General features: G+C 47.8%; 8 protein-coding genes across 8 annotated transcripts; 1 reads left to right on the top strand and 7 right to left on the bottom strand.

Annotated features, from left to right (window-relative positions):
* Positions 1-626: 626 nt before the first annotated feature.
* Positions 627-2,233, bottom strand: C8Q69DRAFT_468367 (hypothetical protein). The gene is made up of 4 exons (XM_028630684.1): positions 1,820-2,233; positions 1,464-1,741; positions 1,228-1,398; positions 627-1,136 (listed from the first exon to the last, which is right to left on the bottom strand). Exons 1-4 carry the CDS (start codon positions 2,142-2,144, stop codon positions 798-800), a joined length of 1,113 nt encoding a protein of 370 aa, XP_028484596.1. The 5' UTR covers positions 2,145-2,233; the 3' UTR covers positions 627-797.
* A 246-nt stretch (positions 2,234-2,479) lies between these two features.
* C8Q69DRAFT_507333 (hypothetical protein) lies at positions 2,480-3,243 on the bottom strand (the record flags this gene model as incomplete). The annotated part of the gene is made up of 2 exons (XM_028632879.1): positions 2,480-2,638; positions 2,710-3,243. The coding sequence occupies 2 exons, from the start codon at positions 3,241-3,243 to the stop codon at positions 2,480-2,482; spliced, it is 693 nt and encodes a 230-aa protein (XP_028484597.1).
* Positions 3,244-5,663: 2,420 nt separating this feature from the next.
* C8Q69DRAFT_507334 (hypothetical protein) lies at positions 5,664-11,342 on the bottom strand (the record flags this gene model as incomplete). Its single annotated transcript, XM_028632880.1, has 3 exons — positions 5,664-6,451; positions 6,507-6,787; positions 8,575-11,342. 3 exons carry the CDS (start codon positions 11,340-11,342, stop codon positions 5,664-5,666), a joined length of 3,837 nt encoding a protein of 1,278 aa, XP_028484598.1.
* A 133-nt stretch (positions 11,343-11,475) lies between these two features.
* Positions 11,476-12,159, bottom strand: C8Q69DRAFT_276158 (hypothetical protein). Its single transcript, XM_028626856.1, has one exon. The coding sequence runs from the start codon at positions 12,113-12,115 to the stop codon at positions 11,585-11,587; it is 531 nt and encodes a 176-aa protein (XP_028484599.1). The 5' UTR covers positions 12,116-12,159; the 3' UTR covers positions 11,476-11,584.
* A 522-nt stretch (positions 12,160-12,681) lies between these two features.
* C8Q69DRAFT_486855 (putative lipase) lies at positions 12,682-13,692 on the top strand (the record flags this gene model as incomplete). The annotated part of the gene is made up of 1 exon (XM_028631940.1): positions 12,682-13,692. The coding sequence occupies one exon, from the start codon at positions 12,682-12,684 to the stop codon at positions 13,690-13,692; it is 1,011 nt and encodes a 336-aa protein (XP_028484600.1).
* Positions 13,693-15,504: 1,812 nt separating this feature from the next.
* Positions 15,505-16,968, bottom strand: C8Q69DRAFT_468380 (hypothetical protein). The gene is made up of 2 exons (XM_028630685.1): positions 16,765-16,968; positions 15,505-16,704 (listed from the first exon to the last, which is right to left on the bottom strand). The coding sequence occupies exons 1-2, from the start codon at positions 16,853-16,855 to the stop codon at positions 15,773-15,775; spliced, it is 1,023 nt and encodes a 340-aa protein (XP_028484601.1). The 5' UTR covers positions 16,856-16,968; the 3' UTR covers positions 15,505-15,772.
* Positions 16,969-17,605: 637 nt separating this feature from the next.
* On the bottom strand, positions 17,606-18,968 carry C8Q69DRAFT_276191 (hypothetical protein). Its single transcript, XM_028626857.1, has 3 exons — positions 18,385-18,968; positions 17,959-18,307; positions 17,606-17,859 (listed from the first exon to the last, which is right to left on the bottom strand). The coding sequence occupies exons 1-3, from the start codon at positions 18,737-18,739 to the stop codon at positions 17,856-17,858; spliced, it is 708 nt and encodes a 235-aa protein (XP_028484602.1). The 5' UTR covers positions 18,740-18,968; the 3' UTR covers positions 17,606-17,855.
* A 705-nt stretch (positions 18,969-19,673) lies between these two features.
* Positions 19,674-21,617, bottom strand: C8Q69DRAFT_433107 (putative beta-lactamase; the record flags this gene model as incomplete). Its single annotated transcript, XM_028628509.1, has 4 exons — positions 19,674-20,469; positions 20,541-20,802; positions 20,858-20,971; positions 21,059-21,617. The coding sequence occupies 4 exons, from the start codon at positions 21,615-21,617 to the stop codon at positions 19,674-19,676; spliced, it is 1,731 nt and encodes a 576-aa protein (XP_028484603.1).
* Between the last annotated feature and the right edge of the window lie 755 nt (positions 21,618-22,372).

Below are 22,372 nucleotides of genomic sequence, written 5' to 3' on the forward strand. Positions count from 1 at the left end.
AGTATTTCTGGTCTTAGAGAATAGTTTATCAATTTAATACACAAGTCATCAAAAAAAAAATCAAACTGCGCTTATTTATATCTCCTATAGATACAGGCGGGCTTCTATAAATAATAGATGTTTAACTTAAGTCTACCTCTATTTATACTGTGTATTTCCTGGATAATTATAAAGATCTAGGATCACGGAAGCAAAAGACTCTGAAAAGAAGCATGTAAAACAGAAATGTATTCTTGATTGCTTACAGTAGAGAACTAGAGGATACTGGAATCTATTAGCTATTTATGCCCCATAGATTTACTTACTTCATCCTGATTACCTGGAGCACTGCCTCCAGACACTTATTTCGAGCATTTTTACTAATTCCCGCGTGTCTCATTTGATTCTATATTGGTGGCTTTATGGTTTGATTACCTATCCTACCTCCCTTTCAGCGGAGTTGTATGTATGTATGTACATATAAGCCGTTTGCAGCTCGTTTCCAAAGAAGCCGTGAGCGCCGACAATAATATATATATATATTATATATTGATTATTACATGGGATAAATGATCTAAAATTATACAGATTGTCACCGGTGTTGTATGATCTGGATAGCGGAAATATGGAGTCATCATAATAAGTAAGTCATATTATCATTGCAGTCTATTGAATCGGTCTATGTGAACATTATCTGGACGGCCTCGAGCAACAAACTGAGAAGTAAACAAGTGGTAGAGTACAACAGGGCGGCCAGAGGCGCTGAAATAGGGTATTGTGGTGAAAATGAACTGTGGAATATGCAGAGGCGAGAAGAATCAGCACGAAACAGCTTGGTCAACCAAGTTCCAGAAGGCGACTTCTAGGTAACGAGAGACATCGGTTGAGCCGTCCTCTTTCAGACAGCCGTCGCCCGTACTCATCTTGATGTCTTCCCATTCCCTCCAGTGCCTATCGAATTCTTCGCCCATTCCTGATGCGTTCAGGATTTCGGATACTCTCCAATGGCAGTCTAGTAGAACTGCACTTGGCAATGGGACATCCTCTGCGCCGTTTGCTTGCTGGAGAGTTACTCTTCCCACCTTGGCAATCTCTCTTTTCACATGTCCAGAAATAGCACGGCGGTATGTCTTAGGATCGTAGATATGAGGGGTTTCCTAGATAGTTATGTAGTATACATTAGTAAGCCACACTCTTTGCATAACTATAACTAGCTAGTTAGTTAATATGTATTAGTATGAGACGTACAGTGGGGACAAAAGAAAACGCGAAGTTTCCGAAGGACTTATGGATATCATCCCTCAAAGTGATGCCATTTGACCGATCGTTGATACTCTCGATGCCCATTTTGATATGGCGGATCCCAGGAAAATACCGGAAGAGGGTCTCCCATATCTGGCTCACATCATGTGTGGAGCCCTATACTTTAATCAGCACTTGTATCTAAACTAAACAGGTACTCATTAGGCGCTATACTTACTTACCGGAGTAGGTTTCCATGAGGCTAAAGGAAATGGAATGATGTGGGTAGCATCGAGGTCTTCGCAATCGATATCATCTGGTTCTCCCATCTCCAGCCATTTGTCCCTGTCAAGGCCGTTGGTGATCACGCAACGGTGATTATCGCGACGGAGTATATCTGCACGGAACTTGTCCTGTTGCTTCTGCGGTTCTTCTTCTGGAATTGAGGCTACGATCTCGACATCTTCTTCTCTCTTGGCAATCGGAGTTCGGGAAACAGAACTGCTGCCTGCCGCTTTCACTGCATGAAAACTCAGATGGGTGAATTTTATGGTAGATATTTTGATTGATTATTAGGAATGCCCCGCAGTGAACTTACTGGGGAATAGAAGACATGTACGAATGTTCTGGAACATGTCATATAGCATATCATCTGTTATGCTTTTAAGCATGTCATGAGCCGCGGACTCTCGGCCCTCTTCGGGTAACCAATCGAGTAAAGCGATCATGCAGGGCTTGAGCTTCTCGTCGCCCTTCCTCGCCTTCTTACTAGAGGCAGATTCATAGCGATTGATCCGCTCTTTGGTGAGGCGGGCGAGTTCAGGCCATGTCTCTGGTGGCTCTGGCTCAACTGCTGGGTTGAGGCGGGCTGACTTCCGCCTTGGCTGAGGCGTCTCCAGCGTTGCTTTGCGCTTCGGCGGCATGATTAATCTAGATGGAAGAATGAAAAGGGAATTTGGAAAAGCAGGCGATCCTCAGGATTGTTGATTGGGGGAGGTCTGGGAGCTACTAAACGCTAAGTAAGTAAAGTAAGTACTACTACGTACCATAGTTTGTGTAGGTAACCCCGCTTCAATTTGTGTTTCCAGAGTTGATAACTTAGTTAACAAAAAAAAGTTCCATTGTTGCTGACATGATACATCTAACCACAGCGTTAAGTTAAGTAGTTATAGTTATGACACCGTGGACACGATCTTCCAATAGTTCAGCTCGTGTTCGTACACAGAACAAGGAACATCTTCCAGCTACTCTTGAGGATTTAGTTGCCGCTGGTACTCGAGTTTGACATCTGGACAGCAAAGACTCCACCAAATGGACCGTTCTCATTGTTGTTGGAAACCTTGACCAGGCATAGATTGCTGATACCGTTTATAGTGCCGGTGCAAGAGGTGCCGGCAGGGATCTCGACCGCGAATGGCTATTAATATGTTAGTCATGCTGCTCTGGATGACTTTGGGGGGGGGTTTCATGTCGTCAAGGAATACTTACATAGTCCTCATTGACGTTTTCAGCACGCTTGCTAAGAGGTTTGTACATGCGGTCCATCAACCAACGCTTCTTGTTGGGAGCCGCGATGAAGCCATTGTTGCCAGGGGGCTGAGTAGAGACAGTAGCCTGCTTGGCAGTAGACCACTTCCCAGAGGCAGATTCGTCAATCAGCGCTTCCAACGGACCGGCGCCATCAGTGGTAACGATGTGGTATGTGCCCTTGACAGACCCGCCGCTGCTGACCTGCGGCAGCGTGGAGCCTGACTGCGCCATAGCCTTGCTCAGGTCACTCAGCTGGTTGTTACCGGCCTCATCGGTGTATCCAATATCCTGATCGGTGCGGATATCTTTAGACCAGAAGACGGTCGTGTCGACCTCTGTCATGTAGTTCGGGCCAGCTCCGGGGACAGCAGCTCCCCTGATACCGAGAGCAGTGCCATTGCCACCCTGGTCTCCGGTAACGACGGCCACCTTTCCGTGAGCTGCGACAAGGGGAGCTAGGGCTAGGGCGTAGAGGAAAGTTGAGGGGTGCATTTTGTATTGATTTTTGCAGAGATTCGATTGGTTCTTGATTCAAAAAAGGTGAAAGGGTAATAATAATTGAAGATAAACTTAATGAACTTGATAATGACTGCTATATGTAGGAATGTAGTGATCCAAATAAAAAAAGAATGTCACGAATCAATCGGACGATGAAAGAAAGAATCAGAAGGACTTGCTGTTCTGTGTGATGCTGAGCAGAAAATTGATGGATGGCATACACGATATTTATAACCTTTGAATCACTCCCTTTCGATCTCCATCATCTTCGGTCGATGTCGCTGTCGGGTTTGTTTTACTCTAGCGCTCCATCACCATGTTTCCTAGTCAGTTTCAGCAGCAAGATTTCTAAGCCATTTCCTGCAAGCTCCTGTAAACGAAACGCCCCATTATTGATGATACTAACTGTGAGGTTTCCAGACTGGTCGAAGTAGGCGGTACTTTCCTTTACCATCATGCAGGGCGAAGTAGGTAGCCGAACGATCCGAACCCATACAGTAGGGAAGACCCATAAGGGAATGCAATAGTGCTTTCATATGTCCGTCGTTATAGAGATATCCAACCACAGCGCCACAAGACTCAATGGTGCGGTATCTCACCTATAGTCCGGCGCTGTCTCAAACAAGAATTCAGGCAAGACTTTGATTCTAGTCGGAGCTTTCACAATATCAGAGCCATTGGGGCGGTAGCTTTCTTTTCCGTCACGAGCTGTCCAAAGAAAAAGAAAGCATTCATCGCATAAACGTTTCAACTGCACGTCCCTTCGGTTTTACCTGCAATAAGAGCTCTTCTCTTCGCTAGGCTGGCAGGTCTCTCTATCTGCTCGGATCGCGTTTCACATGACTTGGACATGCGTGGCGTGTTGTTCTGTTTGTATTATCTCTTCCGGCGAAATAATAGATGCGAAGTTTGTTCTGGCATGTATGTCCGTTGTCGACATTTTTGAGATAGTGCATGATCTGTATGCCAATGATCGTTTCAAGTCACGCTCCAGACCCTTGCAAAGTAGAAAATTGATGGCTCCTCTCCGCCCATCCGCTCCCCTTCACCATGAAAGACCATCTGAACTGCGGCGCGTTTTGCTGTCTTCTAGACTTAAGAATATGTCCAATCTTAGGGGTACCCATGACTAGACATGTGGATACTCCTTATGTTTTTGAGAGACAGTACAATTGATTAGTGACCTCGACTATTGTAGTCTGCAGCAGCGGGGAATACTTAGCGCGAGGACTCATTTCTTTGCATAAAATATCCAAACCCACCGCGACCGATTTATTTGTTGGACCAAAGAGTGAAGGCCATATCGATTACTGATGCGAGGCTCTCCATGTTGATGGTTGGTATGTCTTGGTTCCATCTATTGGCGGCTTTCACGCTCGAACTTTGAGGACACAGTTTGATCTATGTGTCATGATCTCCCTATGCACGTCAAACAGTCTCGGCTACAAATGGGCTAAGGAAAGACGGATCAACAATCGGTCGGATAGAACCGAGATCGTACATACATCATCCCATAAGGATGGTGGATCCTTTTGCTCGCAAGCCAGGGAAGTCTAACCGAGAAGGTGAAACAGAATGTAACCAGCGTGTCTCTGGAGGTCAGTTTCAAATCTTTAACCGAAACACGATGTCGGACGAATGACATGGATGTCTGCCGATATTAGTGTCTAGAGGAAACACCCGAAACAGGTCCATACTCGACAATCGGGATTGTTCTGAGAACCCCTTTGAGGTGGTTCGTATGGAAGCATCGTTGGTGGGATACTATGAAAATTACTCGAATGGTCAAAACACCGTACTTATAGTCTAGGGGAAATTTCGGCCCAATGCATTGAGGGAGCTGCTCATGATGATCGCTTGGAACATGGCCTAGCCTCGAACTCGAGGGAAAAAAGAGAAGAAGCCCAAATTAATATGAACATAATATGGCACGTTTGGTTATGAGATCCATTCAAGTTGACGGTACTTAACCCCTAGCAAGATTATTCAACAGCCTTACCGGAAATGGTACTTGCTTTCTGATCCGTCTATGCACAGGTTTCATACTACCATTCTGCTAGGATCAATGTGGGAAGAGATTACGAAGAGCAATGGACTCAAGTCTTGGTTGAAAATATATTTCTCTTATGTTGGATGCTTCATTGAGTCGTCCTAATTTACGAGACTACAATTCTTCATTTTCCATATTCAGCTGTACTCTTCGGCTCTCTTGCGCCAGTCCTTACTAAGGGGAAATGCCCAGATTAGTCTCGCTACGATTTGTTGAGGAGCTATCAGTCCGATGTACCAGTGGAGGAAATGCCTCTCTCCATGTCATAATGGGTGCAGTCTTCCAATGATGACCCCACATGGCCGTTTAGGCTGACATAGATATTCTATCAGCTGGCTTTCAATGTTCAACTAATATCATGGTGTTACATGTAGTCTCTTCCAGGCAACGGAAACTTTAGGTCTCCGTTATCACCGTTATGAAGACCATTAGGTGGTGCAGCTAGAGTTACTCTCCTCTTTTTCGCGCTCGTCTGGTGAACGCCGCGACTCAAGCTGTCCCACTCAGTTATCTCTTTCTCGGCTTTCCGGACCTTGCTTTCCAATTCCTGGTTTGATATTTCTAGCCTTTCGATCAAAAGGTGAAGCTGATCGATTTCTGCAGCCAAGGAGTGTGTGCTATCACTGTTTGCCATAAGCCGCCGAGTCAACTTCCTCGTTACATCCACTGCGAAGTCTCCGCCTTCTGCCATGAGCATGTCGAGACTCTCTCCCGCAAGCGCGGTGAATCTCAGGGCGACAAATTGCGATAGCAATTTCCTGGCCGGGTTTTGCTGTACCTTGGCGCTCGGCGTTGCGTCGTATATGATATGGACGGCATCCGCAAGGTACGAGAATAGAGATCGTGTTTCGGACTCGTCGAGAAGAATGAGAACTTGCGTAAGGCGCTGTAAGGCTAGCTGCTCAAGTTGCGGGAGCAGAAAGCGATGCGCGAAAGAGTAAACCTTTGCGTGAATAAGGATTGCAGCTCCTATGCCAACATCGGGATCCTGGGCCGTTTTGCGCACAGTACCCGCAGCGGTTTTGACACTTTCTGCGGGTAATCCGGCTTTGATACATCGGCTCAAGGGAGTTAGAGGCCGATCAGGAACAGGTTCATCGGTCTCTGAACATTCAGCAACGGTAGACTTTATATCTACCTGTTCGCTGACGCCTGCAATTGAATTAGCCGAATCGTCTCCAACCTGGGGGTTATTTTCCACTTTTACCTTTGCGAATGTCGATATAACCTTGTTCAGACGGTAACTCATCCTCAGCAGTCGACTGTGGAGTTACATAATAATCCTGAGTGTAGAGGTAACTCAGAACGCATGCGACGGTTTGCTCATCGCAATCGGTCCAATCAAGTGTGGTCTCGCCATTGCTCCAAGATTCTTTCAGTCGAGTGTTCAAGGCGGACGAACCATGGAGCCTTAAGACACCTGGATGTACGTAGTAGTCTTTTGCATCTCCCCCGACAATGATTTTGACCGGACGTTCGGAGAATATCCTGCGTTATGTTAGACTTCGTGCACAGGAGTGGAGAAAGAAATTTTAACCTGTTCATATGGTGATGCACTACATGTGGACCCATACTTATTATTTCAGGACACACAACGTTGCTTGTACTGTACAATAAGGCGCCGACTGTGGCAGAGGAATATCAAAATGGAAAGTAGAAATCTCGATCAGTTGTCTTTGAAAGTTCTTATGACTCGCCAGATCACTCTCAGAGTATCATACAATCGCGCAAGTTCCTGGCTCCCCGCCAGGACAGCTCAGGTACCTAGTCAGGTCAACACGTTGTGGCCGGTGATTGGTACAGAATGCCAAACTACGGGATACCAGCCCCCTGAGTTTTCTGGCAGACAAGAAGAAATTTATGCCCTTGGCTATGAAAATATAGTCATCCCAGGACATTAATTGAACTTTTGGAGAGAGTCTGACCAAGTTTCCACGGTTGGTGGTCTGGAGGCTAGCGGCTTTGGTAGACGCGACAAACATCGAGATACTCATTAACGCCCCCAACACTTAGATATTATACGGTAATAGTATCGAACTAGATAATCTGTTGCAAATTGGTTATCTACATGTATAATTTCGGTACAATTCTAGGGAGCTTATTTTGAAGTCGTAAAAAGGAAAGCGGTATGTTGTTGACATCTACCTAGGTAAGTAGTAGTTATGAAAAAAAAAAAAAAAATAAATAAAATAAAAATAAACATTTCGCTACCACTCAGCCATTAACATCACATGGGAAGAAACAAAGCAGCAATTAAGTTAACAAAGGTTGCTCTAATAAATTTAGATAACCGCCCTTGCACCTTGGAACTCAACTCAGTACCTACCTACCTACCTATCCAACAAAGAGATTTTCCAGACACGTTAAACGCAAACGCGATGGATTTTAGCAATATAGAACCCTCAGAAATCACATTTAAGCAGAGCCTCTCGAGTTCCAAAGGCTCTGAGGTCTTCCTCGTTGATGTGCGTGGGTAAACATGTGTGATGAAAGTGGTCAATAACTACAGGCACACCTATTGAGTGATTCGACACAATCTTGTCATTTTAAACAGCACCATGGATATGGTCGTGTCACGCCTGCGCCTGTAGACCGCGAAACAGACATTCATCTATTGCGAACTTGGCAGTGTCTATGAGAGCTAATTGATCCATACGTGTCCTGCGGATGATTGATCTCTCTGCAATTTAATCGAGTCTATGGCAGAGACCCTTGATCACCTCTAGCTTGCAATTTAGGGTCAAAAGAGAACCTGAGACCGTACCACGACGGAGTTACACGTACGGATGGAAAGGATACCCGAAAGGTTCGATAAGAGAGAAAACGAGACATAAATACGTGGCATTCATGGAGAATACAGGGGGAAACATGAATAGCTACCAAAGCAAGAAAACATGTAATAGGCGTAACAGACATAACAGACATAACACGGCATCACTAAACACAAATCAACCGACAACGTCAGGGGGAATAACTGGGGAATCTGGAGATTTTCGACTCAATGGAACCCATGATCCGACCAAAGAAAACAGGTAAATGTAAATGCATCACCAAACATCACGAACAATTACAGGACCAGGTCGCCTAATGTGATCCCATCCTCTTGGGACTTTCTTCTCTTATTCTTTAGTATTGGGTATTGAAGTAGACTGACCACGTAGGACGACAGAGATGCAAATGAAAAGGGAGTTGTCCTCGGGCTTTAATCCTCGAAGAAATGCAGAATTGCCCGGATACCCTTGGATCCTAGTCCATGGGGAGGGTAGGCAATATACAGTGGCTCTTCGTGCGCACCCAGCTTCAAACGGAACTCACTCTTGCGAGTCAGGTGGAACTGGCGCACAACAGCCTCATAGGTGTGCTGCAGCACCTTGACCTTTGCTCCGCTCATGTGGTGACCAGGTCGAAGGTCGGCCGTGGCACCAGCACCGAAGGTGAGCGACTTGACGCCTGCCTGGGCCGCCGTCTGGATGGCATGAGTCACGATGTACTCGATGGTTCCGTTGGGCGCCCCGGGGAAGTCGAAACTGTACTTGACCTGCATACCGCTCTGGGGCGCTAGCTGCACCAGGGCCACGAAGGAGCAGATATTTCCCTCCTTATCTGTGGCATAGAAGTACCAGCGATGCTCCGAGTCGCGCCAGGGCTGGATCTCAGAAAGATGGATCTGAGTGCCCTTGCGGTTGGCCAACCAGTCCTGAATGCGCTTGTCGATCTTCTTGCGTACCTCCTCTGACACCATCTCGCCCTGGGGCAGCGTTGTGATCTTGACACCTTCGTTCTCTGCGTGGCGGATCTTGCGGGAGATCTCACCGTCTGATGCCGCCAGGTTGCGAGCGGGATCAACCCGCTCCTCCGCGATACAGGACAAGGTGCGCCAGCCGAGCTTTTCCCCGAGGAAATCTTCGACTTGGGGAGAGATGAGAAGCCAGATGGGTTTGAGCTTCGTCTCGCGACGGAGCCAACCCAGGAACGCGTTGATAACACGACCATACTGGCTGGGATCACAGAGCGGATTACCCGGAATGATAGCATAGCCGTGCATCGGGATATAGGAAACGGCGGCACCGGTCACGTAGTCCCGCCAGATCTTGTAACGCTCGTCGCCCCACGAGGTGGACGTGGCATCACCATAGTTAGCGATGAGGTGCTCTAGCGGCTGTAGCTGGTTATCGTCGGTAGCTTTGGCCGCCTTGTGCTCTTTCTGCCAGGCTGGCTCCAAGGTGGACGATTCAGGGTGCCGCAGCTGGAGAATCGGCGGCTTGGGAGGGAAGCTCTTGGGGTCGCGGTGGAAGAGCGAGGCCAGACGGATGTTGCCAATCTTGAGAATCAGCATCAGCATCCGCTCCAAACCAATCCCAGCACCAGCGTGTGGAGGCGCGCCCCAGCGGAATCCCTCGAGATAGTCCTCCATGTCCTCGGGGCGGATGCCAGCCTTGGTGATGTTCTCCTCGAGCATTTTGGGATCGTGAATACGCTGACCACCAGACACAATTTCCTGACCACGCACGAAGATATCGAACGAGTTGGTGAAACGGGGATCCTCTGGGTCGGGCATAGTATAGAAAGGACGCGCGCCGACAGGGAACTTGTCGAGAATATAGTAGTCGGTGTGGTACTTCTCCTTGACTAGCTCTCCCAGATGGATCTCGTCCCGGGTCGACAGATCCTCGTCATCCGGCAACGGCTGGCCGTCCTCAGTGCGCCACCCGGAGTCATTGAGCATGCGAATAGCATCCGCAAAGCGGATCACAGGGGTCTCGTCCAGCCAGACCAGGTCTTCGGAGGGGAACTGATGCTTGACCACATCAACCTCGCGGCGGTATTTCGTATACAGACCCTTGAAGATATGCTTGATGGTGGCGTCAATGGTCTCAAGCATCTCATGGTAGTGTTCGTCAATGGCCATCTCGATATCCAGACCGGTATACTCCGTCAGATGGCGATGGGTGTTGGAATTCTCGGCACGGAAGACGGCGCCAATCTCGTAGACGCGACCAAAGTCGGATGCGATAGCCATCTGCTTGGCCAGTTGAGGACTCTGAGCCAGGAAGGCTGGGCGGCCAAAGTAGTTCAGCTGGAAGACAGAAGCACCGGACTCGGTGGCCGAGCCCTGTAGCTTGGGAGTATGGATCTCAATGAAGTCCCGGTCATTGAGAGCCTCCCGGAAGAGTTGAGAGATACCAGACTGGATGCGGAATATACTCTGCGACGTTGGTGTGCGCAGATCCAGAATGCGATTCGCCAGACGGGTTCGATCAGGGATGTGACTGTGGCGGCCCTCGACGCGGTCTTCCTCCTCTGTGCGGACTTCGGCCTCGTAGACGCTGAAGGGAACGGTCTCCTCACGACGGACAATGACATGCAGCTGCTCGATCTCGAGCTCGACATCGTGGATAGTACATCCCAAGACGGGCACCTCCGGGGCCCGAACGGTACCCCGAACGCGCACAATGCATCCGGTGCGCAGATGTTCCGCCCACTGGACCATGTTGACTGATGCAACACCGGGTTTCTCATGGAGGACGCCTTGGAAGGTGGTGAGCTGATGACGGAAGACAAGGAAGACGAGCTTCGCGCTCATGCGGCGAACGATATGCAACCGCGCAGTGAACAGGATCTGCTGGCCCACAATGTCCTTGGAGACCTTGTCCAGCGGAAATCGTGCCTCCCGTGGGCGCTCCTTTGACTGCAGAAGCGGCAGATCACCGTACCGTGCCTTCATCTCTGGAGTCTCTTGGCGCGCCGCTTCTTCTTCGCGCTCGCGGCGACGATGCTCTGATTCGGAGCGCTGCTCCTCACTGAGACGGGATCTGGCCTGGCGGCGCTGCTGTCGCACCAGGCGCTTCTGCTGGTTCTTGCTGACGCCGGAACTCGAGTCATCGGACACATCGTCTGATGAGGAAATGTAGTCCTTGTCCCGTAGAAAGCCGACAATGCTGCGACGGGGCGACGAGATGGGCGATCGCGGGCTGCCGCCACTGCTACTGTCATCGTGCTTATTGCTCGGCGTCAGCTTGGACAAAGCACGCTTGATGGACATCTTGGCCCACAGTCCACGGGGCATTCACACGGGATTGAGTTGCGAGGGATATCGAAGGGTATCGAAGGGTATAAGGTATAAGAAAGATGAGAATCAACGTTGATGCGGACCGGGGACTGGAGTAGGCGGGCTCTTTATGATGTAGGAAGCGACTCTAGGGCCGGGAATAGTTAGTTAGTTAGTTAGTTAGTTGAACAGCCTTAATCAGCGAACGCAGACAATCAGGTTAACTAACTAGTTAACTAACCTAGGTACCCCTTCTCAGACGGATGTTCTAGGCAGCCGAAACCGATTTTCAGATTCGCTATCGGCCTCGGTTGCAATGCGGGCCCGACCCAGATCAACCGTTGGGAGGGAGATGGCAATAATAATAATCGTGGTGGCACAGCTTTTCTGGTGCACGATTGGAAATCAATGAACCAAAAAAAGAAAACAGAGAGGAAAGAATATGATGCTTTGTTATTCTGGAAAATGAAGATTGTATTATTACTTATTGCGCGGGAGCAATTTGCGGTTTTATTGACTGCGTGCGGCGGGCTTTTCACAGATGATGTCAACCACCGGCGCTTTATGTCATGAAGAGCGACAGGAACAAGCAGTAAAAGACAAGAAAAGACAAGAAAAAGAATCAGGCAAAAGCGACCGGCGGGCTTGGCGAGCAGGAAAACGAGATCGAGGCCGATACTTACTGGAAGCGGATGCAAATGAGGATAGTTAGTTAGAGCGTCCTTACCAATCAAGCCGGTTTTGGTGCAGAATGCGATGGCGGACATGCCGGATGTTGATGCGATCGATTAAGTATTATTATTATTATTATTATTATTGTATCTCAGCTTAGATACTTCCCCCTCTCCCTTTCTCTCTCTCTACTCTCTCTCTCCCCCTTCTGATGATTACTATTATTCAGAATCGATCCATTGATTGCCGCCTTCCCACTAAACAGTTACAGCTGGAACTGTTGCTATAATTAATTAATCCTTACACGACCCCGCCCACTGATTACTACAGATTGGTTTAATAGGGCTTACCGTAGTTACGCATCCAGGGAAGCACTCAATTGCATTCTGTATTCCTGGCCTGATCGACAGCCAGACGTGAGATGTAAGTACCTTTGGAAAGTCCCTTTTCCCCCCCATCCCAGACTAGTTTATCTATCTGGATCTTTTGCCAAGGCGTGCCGGCACGTCTCTAACTCCGTCCAGTCATGTTGCCAACACGCTGACCGTCCCCAAATAATCTCCCTCCTGTCTGTCCTCAGTCTGTCTGGCCATACGAACGCTGCATTATTATTGCACCAACCTATCTTCTTCTTGCTGGGTCGTCACCTGCACAAGCGGCCATGGCCGTCGCCCGCTGGTGGCTTTACACCCAAGCCATTTTCTGGCGCTTTCTCATGCGCATTGGCATGTTCTTCCACCATGTCATCAGCCCGCGCTCTCCATCTCCAACCTTTACGCGCAGCATTCCCTGCCAGGACAGCAGTCGGTCCATCCAGCTGCACTTCTACTGTCCCGAGGACTATGCAGACCAGCGGAAAGCCGGTCGACGGCTCCCCGTCGTCGTCAACTTCCACGGCGGAGGCTTTGCTCTAGGCCGTGCGACAGACGATGCGCGTTGGGCCCAGACGGTTGTCTGTGAGCTCGGTGCGGTTGTCGTCAGTGTCGACTATCGACTTGCTCCCGAGAATCCGTTTCCCGCCGCCGTCGACGACGGCGTCGATGCCCTGCTCCATCTTGCCAGCAACGCATCCGATCTGGGGATCGATGCTTCTCAGGTCATCCTGACCGGCTTCTCCGCTGGAGGCAACCTGGCCGTCACCGTTCCGCTCCGTCTCCGCCAGGTCCGCGGTGAGGCCCGGCCCGAGCTGCATCGGTACGAGTCGACGCAACAGCTCCTCGATGCCACCAACGAGCTCCACGTCGTGGCCATCTTCTCGTGGTATCCGATCCTCGACTTTGTGCTGCCCCGGGAACATCGTCGTGCCATGAGCATTCTCCCCGAGAAGACTCTCCCGTCCTTCTTCACGAACCTCTTCGACGAGTCCTACGTGCCCAACCGCGATGACCGCACCTCCCCCTATGCCTCACCCGCGCTGGCCACAGACCAGCTGCTGGCCGAAGCGCTACCGCACAACGTCTTCCTCTACATGTGCGAGTGGGACATGTTGCTGCGCGAAGGTCAGGTCTTTGTCCGCCGCCTCCAGGGATTAGGCAAGAAGGTGCGCGCCATGATGATCGAGAAGGTCCCGCATGCCTGGGACAAATCGCCCAATCCGTTCCGCGATCAGGACAGCGTCAACGTGCTTTATCGCGAGGCTTGTGCGGAGATGAAGACGTTGCTAGAAAAGTAGATTTTTCTTTTCTTTTCTTTTCTTTTCTCATTTCCGTCTTTCTACGCTCGTACCTAACTATCGCTACACGCGAGAGTTCCCTTTCTCTCTTCCAGCATCGTTCTCCCGGGTCCGAGACCCGTTCTTTCCTCACGTACATGCAGCGTCTACGAATTGATGTCTCTTCCGCGGTATATCGATGGCGTCTTTGTCTGGTTCCTTTCTCGTCTGGCGTCGGGTGTCGTTATTTGATCAAGAGCATAAGATCCAGCAACTGCTGCGGCAGGCAGCATTGCAGCATCGTCTATCTCTCTGTATGTACATACATACTACCGCCGCCCTTGGGCCATGAGGGATGTTGCCAATAGACCTGGTATACAAGGTCGATTAATTGTCTCCTCATGTCTGTCTAGCTTATCTAGTCTGCAGTAGTGTAGTCCTAATCAGAATACAAAGTGTACATATACGAATCAATCTCGTAGCCCGCCATTTAGACAGTAGCCATTTAGACAGTAATACTCCGTCATATCATTACTTGACTCGTTCATCTGAATGACTTACCATGATTCTATCTACTACTCCAATGCACGACCCATGCATAGGGCCCTGAGAACCAGGGTTCGGTTTCGGAACCGATCATACCCTTCACCGCTAACTAAGTATCCGAGGCAATAGTCAGCGAAGACTGGGGCCAAAAAAAAAAACAGATTTAATAATAATAATAATAATAATAATAATAAAAGCTTCTTAACTACACACAAAGCATTATTATTACTAATTCTATAAACGCCTTATTAGTTAAGCAATAACTCATTTGTAGTTAACTAGTTAAAGCCTGGGGCCAAAAACTGCTTAGCTAAGCTTAGTCTGTTGGTTAGTTAACTATCACCACGTGATCCATGACGTCGGGAAAACGTCGGGAAGTAACTAGTTAGGTAGTGCCTGGACTAAGTAACGTCATAGTATATAATAGTTACTCTAAGCAAGAAGTTAGTAGACTTAGCGGTTGGATAATTAAATCATTCAATCTATTGCTCTGGCCTGATTTTTTTTGTTATTCTGGGAGGATATCGAGGTCATTTAAGTCATTGCTCAATTTGGACAAGTGGGTATAATATACCTACCTAAACTACCAGGTAACTAACTACTAAGTTAGTAGGGCATGTGTTAAAAACGGGTTCTTTTTATTTTTATCTACGATCGAGATGGACGGTTTAAGTACGTATCCTATTCCATTGTAGATGAAGAATATATGTATATATGCGAGAAAAGAAAAAAAAAAGGTTAAAATTCATTAGGAAGTAAGTATGTTACCTCGCAAACTTATCAATTTTACCTTCAAGCTCCTCGCCTCCTACGAAGCTGTTGCAACTATAAGCAGCCTTAAGAAAAATGATAGAAAAAAAAAAAAAAAAAGGCCGATCTCCTATCCTATCCTTACATGTACGAGAGAGCTAGGAGAACTGTCATTTGTGGCCGTGCAGGATCGCCTCGGGCAGTCCAAGGTATAGGATGCGCATGCAAGGTCAAGATCTCCATGCTCGTCTAACTTGCGGATAGGCACGAGCTCAACGTCGCTGATCAGGAATCCGTACCGACTGCAGTGTTGATTGATGTAGAAGTTTACCTGGCTTGGCGCCTGGAGATATTCGCACCGATTCCTGTTGGACTCTGTGGGTATTCCCGGGATATATATATATATTTTTTGACTCGGATATCATAGGTTTACTCTTTCCACAACATGTTCTATCTCCCAGAGTATAGCACTAGATATATTCATGGTATGCTCAGGAACAAGCGAGTCAGAATTTAATGAAATGATCGATAGAAGCCGTGACATTTTGAAGTTTGTATTAGACACATCGTACCATAAGAGTTCAGAAACCTGCGAGGTCCATGTGTGACGCTCTGAATATTCATAGTACAGTACAAATCCAACGTCAGAATAGCCTCTCTCGCCTTTGCCACGCGCGTGATAACCTTAGTAACACAAACAGTTCTATACGGGCAGAACAATCGCCATTGATCATGGACAGATAGCATGTCTGACAGGTTGCAGAATATCAGAGAGCCGGATGACATCTGCGAATGATTTAAAACCTCACTTTGACCGCATCTTATAGTCCCTACAAAGTGCTTCCTCTCTCGTGGTCAGTTCGAAACGAAATGTCTTGTCCCACGCCCTTCTGGCCGCGTAGTCAGCCAGGTAATTGCCTGGCACATCTCGATGCGCAGGGACCCAGTGGAGTTCAACTGACACGAAAAGAGAAATCAAGACGTTTGCGAGCTCAATTACTTCCTCCACCAATATATTCGTGCCCTTCTGTTTTGCCCTTGTAAGATGCAGGATCATCCTCAATGCCTCTTTGCAATCGGAATAAATGACGAGGATTTCTTGCTCTCCGTGAGCACCGTTGGAGATTCTCTCGACGGCCTTATCATAGGCGATCTGTAGAGCTCGAAGGATGGCCAAAAGCTCAATATCCGGACAACCCATGTCTCCATGAACTTTGTATCCTAGGATCTTCCACGAAAAAGGGGATCCTTCGTCCGTGGATTTGGACACAACTGCAACCCCGGCGGCATTTTTCCGATCCAGGTGTTGCGCAACAGAACCATCAACCCAGTATACGGTACGGTTGCGAATTCTTCCTCGTAACCTATATTCAGACAAAGCGTATGCTAAAGCCTGGATATGAGTTTGGATGATGACACTGCCCGCAAAAAGTGGAAGATCATCCTCATCGCGCAAAGACATAAGCGATGATTGTCGCGGCTGCTGTTGTCCTTCAGGATACCGATATCCATCAGGAAGTACCATGTCGTCTAATTGAATACCATCCTTGAGAATCTGCTGGCGAATGATCTGTATTTCGTCGAGAGAACAAGCCTCTTCCAAAAGCAAAGTTTCCCGGTTCGTCGAGAACCTCGGCTTCTTGTATTTTAGTTTCGTGTTATGATCGGGAGAAATCTTTCTCTTTCTCGAAGCCCGCCTTGATGAGGAAGAGACGCTAGCTTCTGGAAAGGACCGACCTGTATCACTGTGAGTCCTAAGGGGATCGACAGTATTGACGCTGCTCTGGTCTGTCATACCTTTCACATCGGAGCGCTTGGGAACATCTGTAGTACTAGTGTCTGGAGAGGCTGGAGTTGACGCTGATAAGACTGATGAGAGATTACCCATGATGAGTGCAAGTAGGAAAAGGACAGTAGGACGTGGTTCAGTTAGATGAAAGAAATAAATTTGAAGATGAGAAGTAGATAGTGAGAAGGACAGTCAATAGAGTGACAAGGAGTTTCGCTTATTGTGTTTGTTCAGGAATAGGCTTAGTGACATATATGAAGATGCCTAGGGAGCAGTGTGGTGAAAGTGTTGCTGAGTTAACTACCCTTGGTACCTTCGACAGTAAGAGCGAATCCCCACTCACAGGGAAACAATCAGCCTACTCAGATGCTCTGGACTGTCTGATATCTCAGAGAAGAAGTTCCTCAAAGGCTGCCCATGTTTCCATGTTTATGTTGCTCCTTTAGAGCACATGACAAAGAAAGCGCAGCAGAGGAGAGGCCTTTAGAGTATCGACATCGTAACGCCTGTATCTCCTCCAGATAGATATAAGCCAGAAAACAGTCCCGCTTCCGTGTGACTATTTTCCTTTTCACCTTTGGAAAAGTCTCATAACTCATTTAGAGTACAGAGGCAATTACAGTTCCAGAAATATACTACTAAACACCGGAGCCACAGAAACATTACAGCCACATTTCAGAGTCATATGACCACCGGAACAAGGGGATGTGGAATAAGTGACTCTCGCCGACAGATTTTCACCAGGAAGATCTTATGTGATTATTAACGCGTATCGCTGCTGTCTATAATGAGCATGTACAGATGTGCTATGCTGAGGATGCGCATAACAGACTGGCGGAAAAACCGCAGCGCTAGCTCGCATAAGTCGATTGAAATGGACTGTGCTATATCGAGCATGACTGGTATAGTCGGCAGATTCGATATGATACCATTATGGTAGGAACGAGGCTGCACCCTAAGCGATGATATTGACGACCATGTGAATACCGGAAGTCTGCGGATCGACAGGGCGGAGGACAGCTAACGTATTAAATACGTTCCTCTCATAAAGCGTAGCAAGAGAGAAGAGTCTCTTAAGGAGATAAAAAGAAGTTCTGCATTATCTGAACCGAACAAGATATGAGTCAAATATACATGGAAGTCGAGAATATAAATAGTCCGGAATATCGGGCTCCATCAATCAATCAACATTATAAACATACTCGCGCGCGAGGAAGCCGGTGGCATTGAACGCGCGCCGTTCCGCGACAAAGTCTTTCAATTGTTCGAAATTGCGACACTGTCGAGTAACGCCGCTTCCAAGGTGGGCGTTCATTTTACCCTCGGCCGGTTCTATAGTCGTGTCCGCAGCACAAGTGATACTTTGCTGGAGATAGTCGAAACAATGTGATAAATGAGCCGCACGGTTTTTGCCGAGGTCAAATGGTTGAATGTCGTCGGACTGTGAATAGTAGGCTCGTCGTATGACATACAGACAGTGTAGTTGATGGAAGACGGTAGGGATGGAGACTTGGGGGGCAAGACTTTCATCTTTGAAATAGCCCAGTCCGTCTGGGTTGCAGTGGGTATATGTTAGCGATCGAAGCGTAGAAGAGAGGGAGACTGCTTAGGATCAGTTCAAGACTTACTGGGAACCAAAGAGTCCCAAATTGGTTCTGCTATCTGTCCTGCGCCCTCGCCCTGCGGTGGCTCCTCCGAAAAGGGAGTGGGATAAGTGAATTCTCCTGGGATGTTCTGCAGTGGGATGCGGGGTGCAAGGTGATTGAAAGCATGGCAATTTATGATCATGGCGTGGATGCGGATCGACAGGACTCCCGCAACAAAGCCCAGAATCGCAGCAAAAATCGTCCAGCCTGCAATCTTCCGAGTACTGGGTTCTCGTAGGGGATACATTCGTGGCGCACGAAGTCCATCCTCTAGAGTTTCATCCGATGGTGAATCGAGACGTTCATATTTTGGTGGTCTATCGTGTGCCGAAAGCATGGCTGATGAATGCTGTATGCAGTTCTAGATGAGTATGAACAAAAAGAAAGATGATCAATCGAGTTAACCAGAGAGAGTCTTTTGTCTGCGACATGCCCCGGTTTCGAGGGGTACAAATCTCAGTCGGAAGTTGGCCGATGCGCTGCAAGCACCCTAATTATAGGAAACACAATTAGTCTAGGACTCTAGGCTATCTACCAGGTTCCTCACTAGTCCAGCTGTCGTTAGCTTCTTAAGAAAAAGACTTACGCAGCCTCCAAAGCATTCGGCAAGGCGGCTGTGAAACCCTAACGTCCGTAACCGACCTTAGTTTAGTGCAAGACGCGCACGCGACGGCTATCTATCCTCGATCGGGCGATATTGAAGTTTTTTTTTTGCATCCATCCAGCAATTTCTCCTACTCTTTTCCATGGTAACCTGGTCCTGTTCCTAACCGCTTCAGCGAAAGTGTCCACTATCTATCCTCTTTCATTTACGCGGCCGTTCTTGGCGTTTCTACCCCGGGATTCCAGAAAATGTTGCCCAGGCTCGAATTTGCTCAAATTGATCTCGCTCCTTTGCCAAGCCGATTCCGGTCTTATGGAGACTTTCGTGGGCATTAAAAAAAAAGATAACAGTCCTTCAGCATCTGGACGGTATATCTATGCCCTAATCCATTTTCTGCATCCGGCCCGTTATTAAGGGCTTTAGGAGAGGGGATACGTGTCGACTCCAAGGATCGAGTGAACCCGAGTGATTCAACGGCCGGGCAAAAAATGGATGTAGAAAAAAGTGATGCTAGTAATTGAATAGCATAGGTCCCGAATCAACGAAAATAGAACAAGTAGACCTCCATTAGAAGGTCTGCTCTCTTTATAGTTCGCAGTCCTATTCATAATTGGATCGGAAATGGCCATTCATTGCACATAGTACACTTATATCCATATAATCTCAACTAGGACGTCTTAGGAAGAGTTTCTCTTAACGCCCGCGGTGAGATACTCTTTACTTCACCCGTCGTCGGATCCAGCTCGAAGAGAAACTCGTCAAGTCCCACATTTCCATAGTTAGACTGGTCTACTAGCTCCCAGGTTGAACAAGATTTGGTGAAGGGACCTGTTCCAGAACCTGCATCCGACGGTGACACGAAGATAGCTCTGAATGAAACTTGAGATGGGGTGCGCAGCCCTGTAGGGTTAAGGTGGATGACTGGATTGGAGATACCCGAGAGAGCAGACGATGATACGACATCGAACATGTCCACGGAGTTGCTGATCCATTTATCAACTCTCAAACCGGGACCGTCATCTATGGAGATCGAGATGGAGGAATTGCTTGTCGCCGTAACAGACTCGTAGGTACCAGCATAAGTTGTGTTCGCTTCAACTTTGGCTGCCTGCTCAAGAGCAGGGAGTAGTTGTGCGGAGATGAGATTGGAGAGCACAGCAACAAGACTTGTTGTGTCATCGCCTGCAGCGAGGATCGTGAACCCTACCCCGTGGTCTGGTGACAGGGCTGTCGATGATGAATAGCTTCCAAAGTCTCCAGCTTTCGTGTACAGGTCAATCACGCGCCCGTTTCCTTGAAAGCTGTATATTTCCCACGGTGCACCCACGGAGGAGTCGATCGAGCCTGTGTGGGTGACTGGTCTCATCCATCGCCGAGTCAGGGCCGGAGAGATCAGTGTGTTATTCAGTATGGCTCGGCCGAGCGTAGTCATATCTTTCGTTGAGGAATACAGACCTCCGGCTCTATGTTGAAGATCCAACGATACTTCTAGTCAGACAAATAAGAGAGTTTGTATAGAGAGATTCCCACTTACGGAGTTTCATCACCTGCAGGTATATTCCATCCACTTGACGTCGCATCGCCTGGAATAACTCCGTACTGATCAGGTGGTGTGGAGATGTATGATCTGGTCATGTTGAGAGGCTCGAGAATGTGTTTAGATAGCAACGACCCGTATGTATGCCCTGATATAGCTTCCAACACATACGAAAGAATCTGAATGGCAGCATTGGAATAGATCGGTGTGAACGATGTTGGAGCCATAGGATGTGTCTTCGTTATCCCTTCAAAGAACTCTGGCCAAGGCTAGCAGCTTCATGAGACGAATCCAGATGATTCATTTGTACGTACGAGACCTGTTGCACGGCGCGATGGAGCCACAAGGAGGTATTTCAGATTTTGGAAGTTGGGGAAACCCATATTTCGTCAAGGAAGGGGCGGTAAGAGACAAGTCCAGGAATCCGTCTTGATCTTCGTGTTAGAACTATTCATGATATTTATTGTAGAAGAGGGCTACTGGAGACATCCGTATACGTATAGGAATGAACTTACAGTCTCTGCCCAGACCAGCCAGATGAGATGCTAGCTCAAGTACAGTTATATCTTCCCATCTTGTGAAATCAACTAGGACATTCCTTTCAGTGGTATTTCCAGCTGTGTTGCGGGCAGCCTTTCGCAGTTCGGGGATATATTCGGTGATCGGATTGTTGAAGTGTTTTTCACCATCAGCGATTAGGAACAAGAGAAGCGTCCAGAGCTTTGATCCACTTCCAATTCGAAATACAGTATCCTCGTCAACGGTATGTACACCACTTGAAGCGTTACTCGTTAATGGTGCAGTGTGATAATATTCAAATAGCGGGTTGGTTTTGGAAGCCGAATATATTTGAATGGTGAAAGAGTTGGTATCGTCAAGGATAGAAGAGGCGGACGAATTCGCCGCCGCCTGGACGAGCTCATCAAGTGTCTGAGTTATATTCCGAGATGCGATGTTGAATGCTTCTGATGTGACTGGATTGACAGCGGGTGGGAATACAGGTCCAAGAAGGGGGCAGTATTGAACTGCCTCCGCAGTGGCAAGGACGTATGAGAATAGCAAACTTCTTTTCATATTGAATTGACGGAAAATATGGATGGATTAGAACGCAGAAAGGAAGTAGAGAATTCCGATGAAGTAGCCCAATTCTATTGAGATATAGCTGTCTAAGTCAATATTTATGTCGCTTGAAACCCCCAAAGCATCCTGCGCCTGTCTATTTATATGCGAGATGCCCAATAAGATTCCATCTAATACGAAGTATACCACAAGGCGTCCAGCTACACTACCTACTTTCTCACATGATACGTCAAAAACATCCGATTTGGCCAATCACGATACTGTTAGGACGTTAGCGAGAAGATCTAGTCACTGAACGACACCAAGAAACCAGTGGAGGCTTAGCTCCTACTCTAGTATGGACTATGGAGTATGGAGTAATTACATGGGACTAGTCTTGGCATTGAGTTGACTGAGTTGTATGTACCTACTTTCAGGCGTCCAACTTGGGGCCGAAAGTTGAACTCAACTCAATGCCAACACTAGCTAACTATTATTCGCGGATATTTAAGGGATTAGGTAGTATATAGTGCCGGAGTTGGATATGAAGCTAGACTGTGCACATCTTATCTCTATTATCACTGCCGGATCTACTGAATTAATTAGTTTTAATGTTGGCATTGAGTTAAGTCCAAGCTCAACTCGGCTCCGAGGCATGATTGGAGCTAAGGAGGCGAGAAGTAACAGGTGGGAAGTTGCCAGCACTCGACCTACCTAACTAATTACTTAGTTTCACTAGTCTAATTTCGCGTTATTAGGGGGTTGGCTAA

The sequence above is a fragment of the Paecilomyces variotii genome (genome assembly GCF_004022145.1).
Source record: "Paecilomyces variotii strain CBS 101075 chromosome Unknown C8Q69scaffold_6, whole genome shotgun sequence".
NCBI classification, from domain to species: domain Eukaryota; kingdom Fungi; phylum Ascomycota; class Eurotiomycetes; order Eurotiales; family Thermoascaceae; genus Paecilomyces; species Paecilomyces variotii.

Bases quoted from the DNA above. Each gene is read 5' to 3' on its own strand.
- C8Q69DRAFT_468367 (XM_028630684.1), bottom strand. From the start codon at position 2,144: ATGCCGCCGAAGCGCAAAGCAACGCTGGAGACGCCTCAGCCAAGGCGG. The intron at 1,399-1,463 runs GTAAGTAAGTAT...ATTAAAGTATAG, and splicing joins CCTCATGGAAACCTACTCCG to GGCTCCACACATGATGTGAG. The intron at 1,137-1,227 runs GTACGTCTCATA...ATAACTATCTAG, and splicing joins CGTTTTCTTTTGTCCCCACT to GAAACCCCTCATATCTACGA.
- C8Q69DRAFT_276158 (XM_028626856.1), bottom strand. From the start codon at position 12,115: ATGTCCGCCATCGCATTCTGCACCAAAACCGGCTTGATTGGTAAGGAC.
- C8Q69DRAFT_468380 (XM_028630685.1), bottom strand. From the start codon at position 16,855: ATGGGTAATCTCTCATCAGTCTTATCAGCGTCAACTCCAGCCTCTCCA. The intron at 16,705-16,764 runs GTATGACAGACC...ACAGTGATACAG, and splicing joins CAAGCGCTCCGATGTGAAAG to GTCGGTCCTTTCCAGAAGCT.
- C8Q69DRAFT_276191 (XM_028626857.1), bottom strand. From the start codon at position 18,739: ATGCTTTCGGCACACGATAGACCACCAAAATATGAACGTCTCGATTCA. The intron at 18,308-18,384 runs GTAAGTCTTGAA...ACTGCAACCCAG, and splicing joins TTGGGACTCTTTGGTTCCCA to ACGGACTGGGCTATTTCAAA.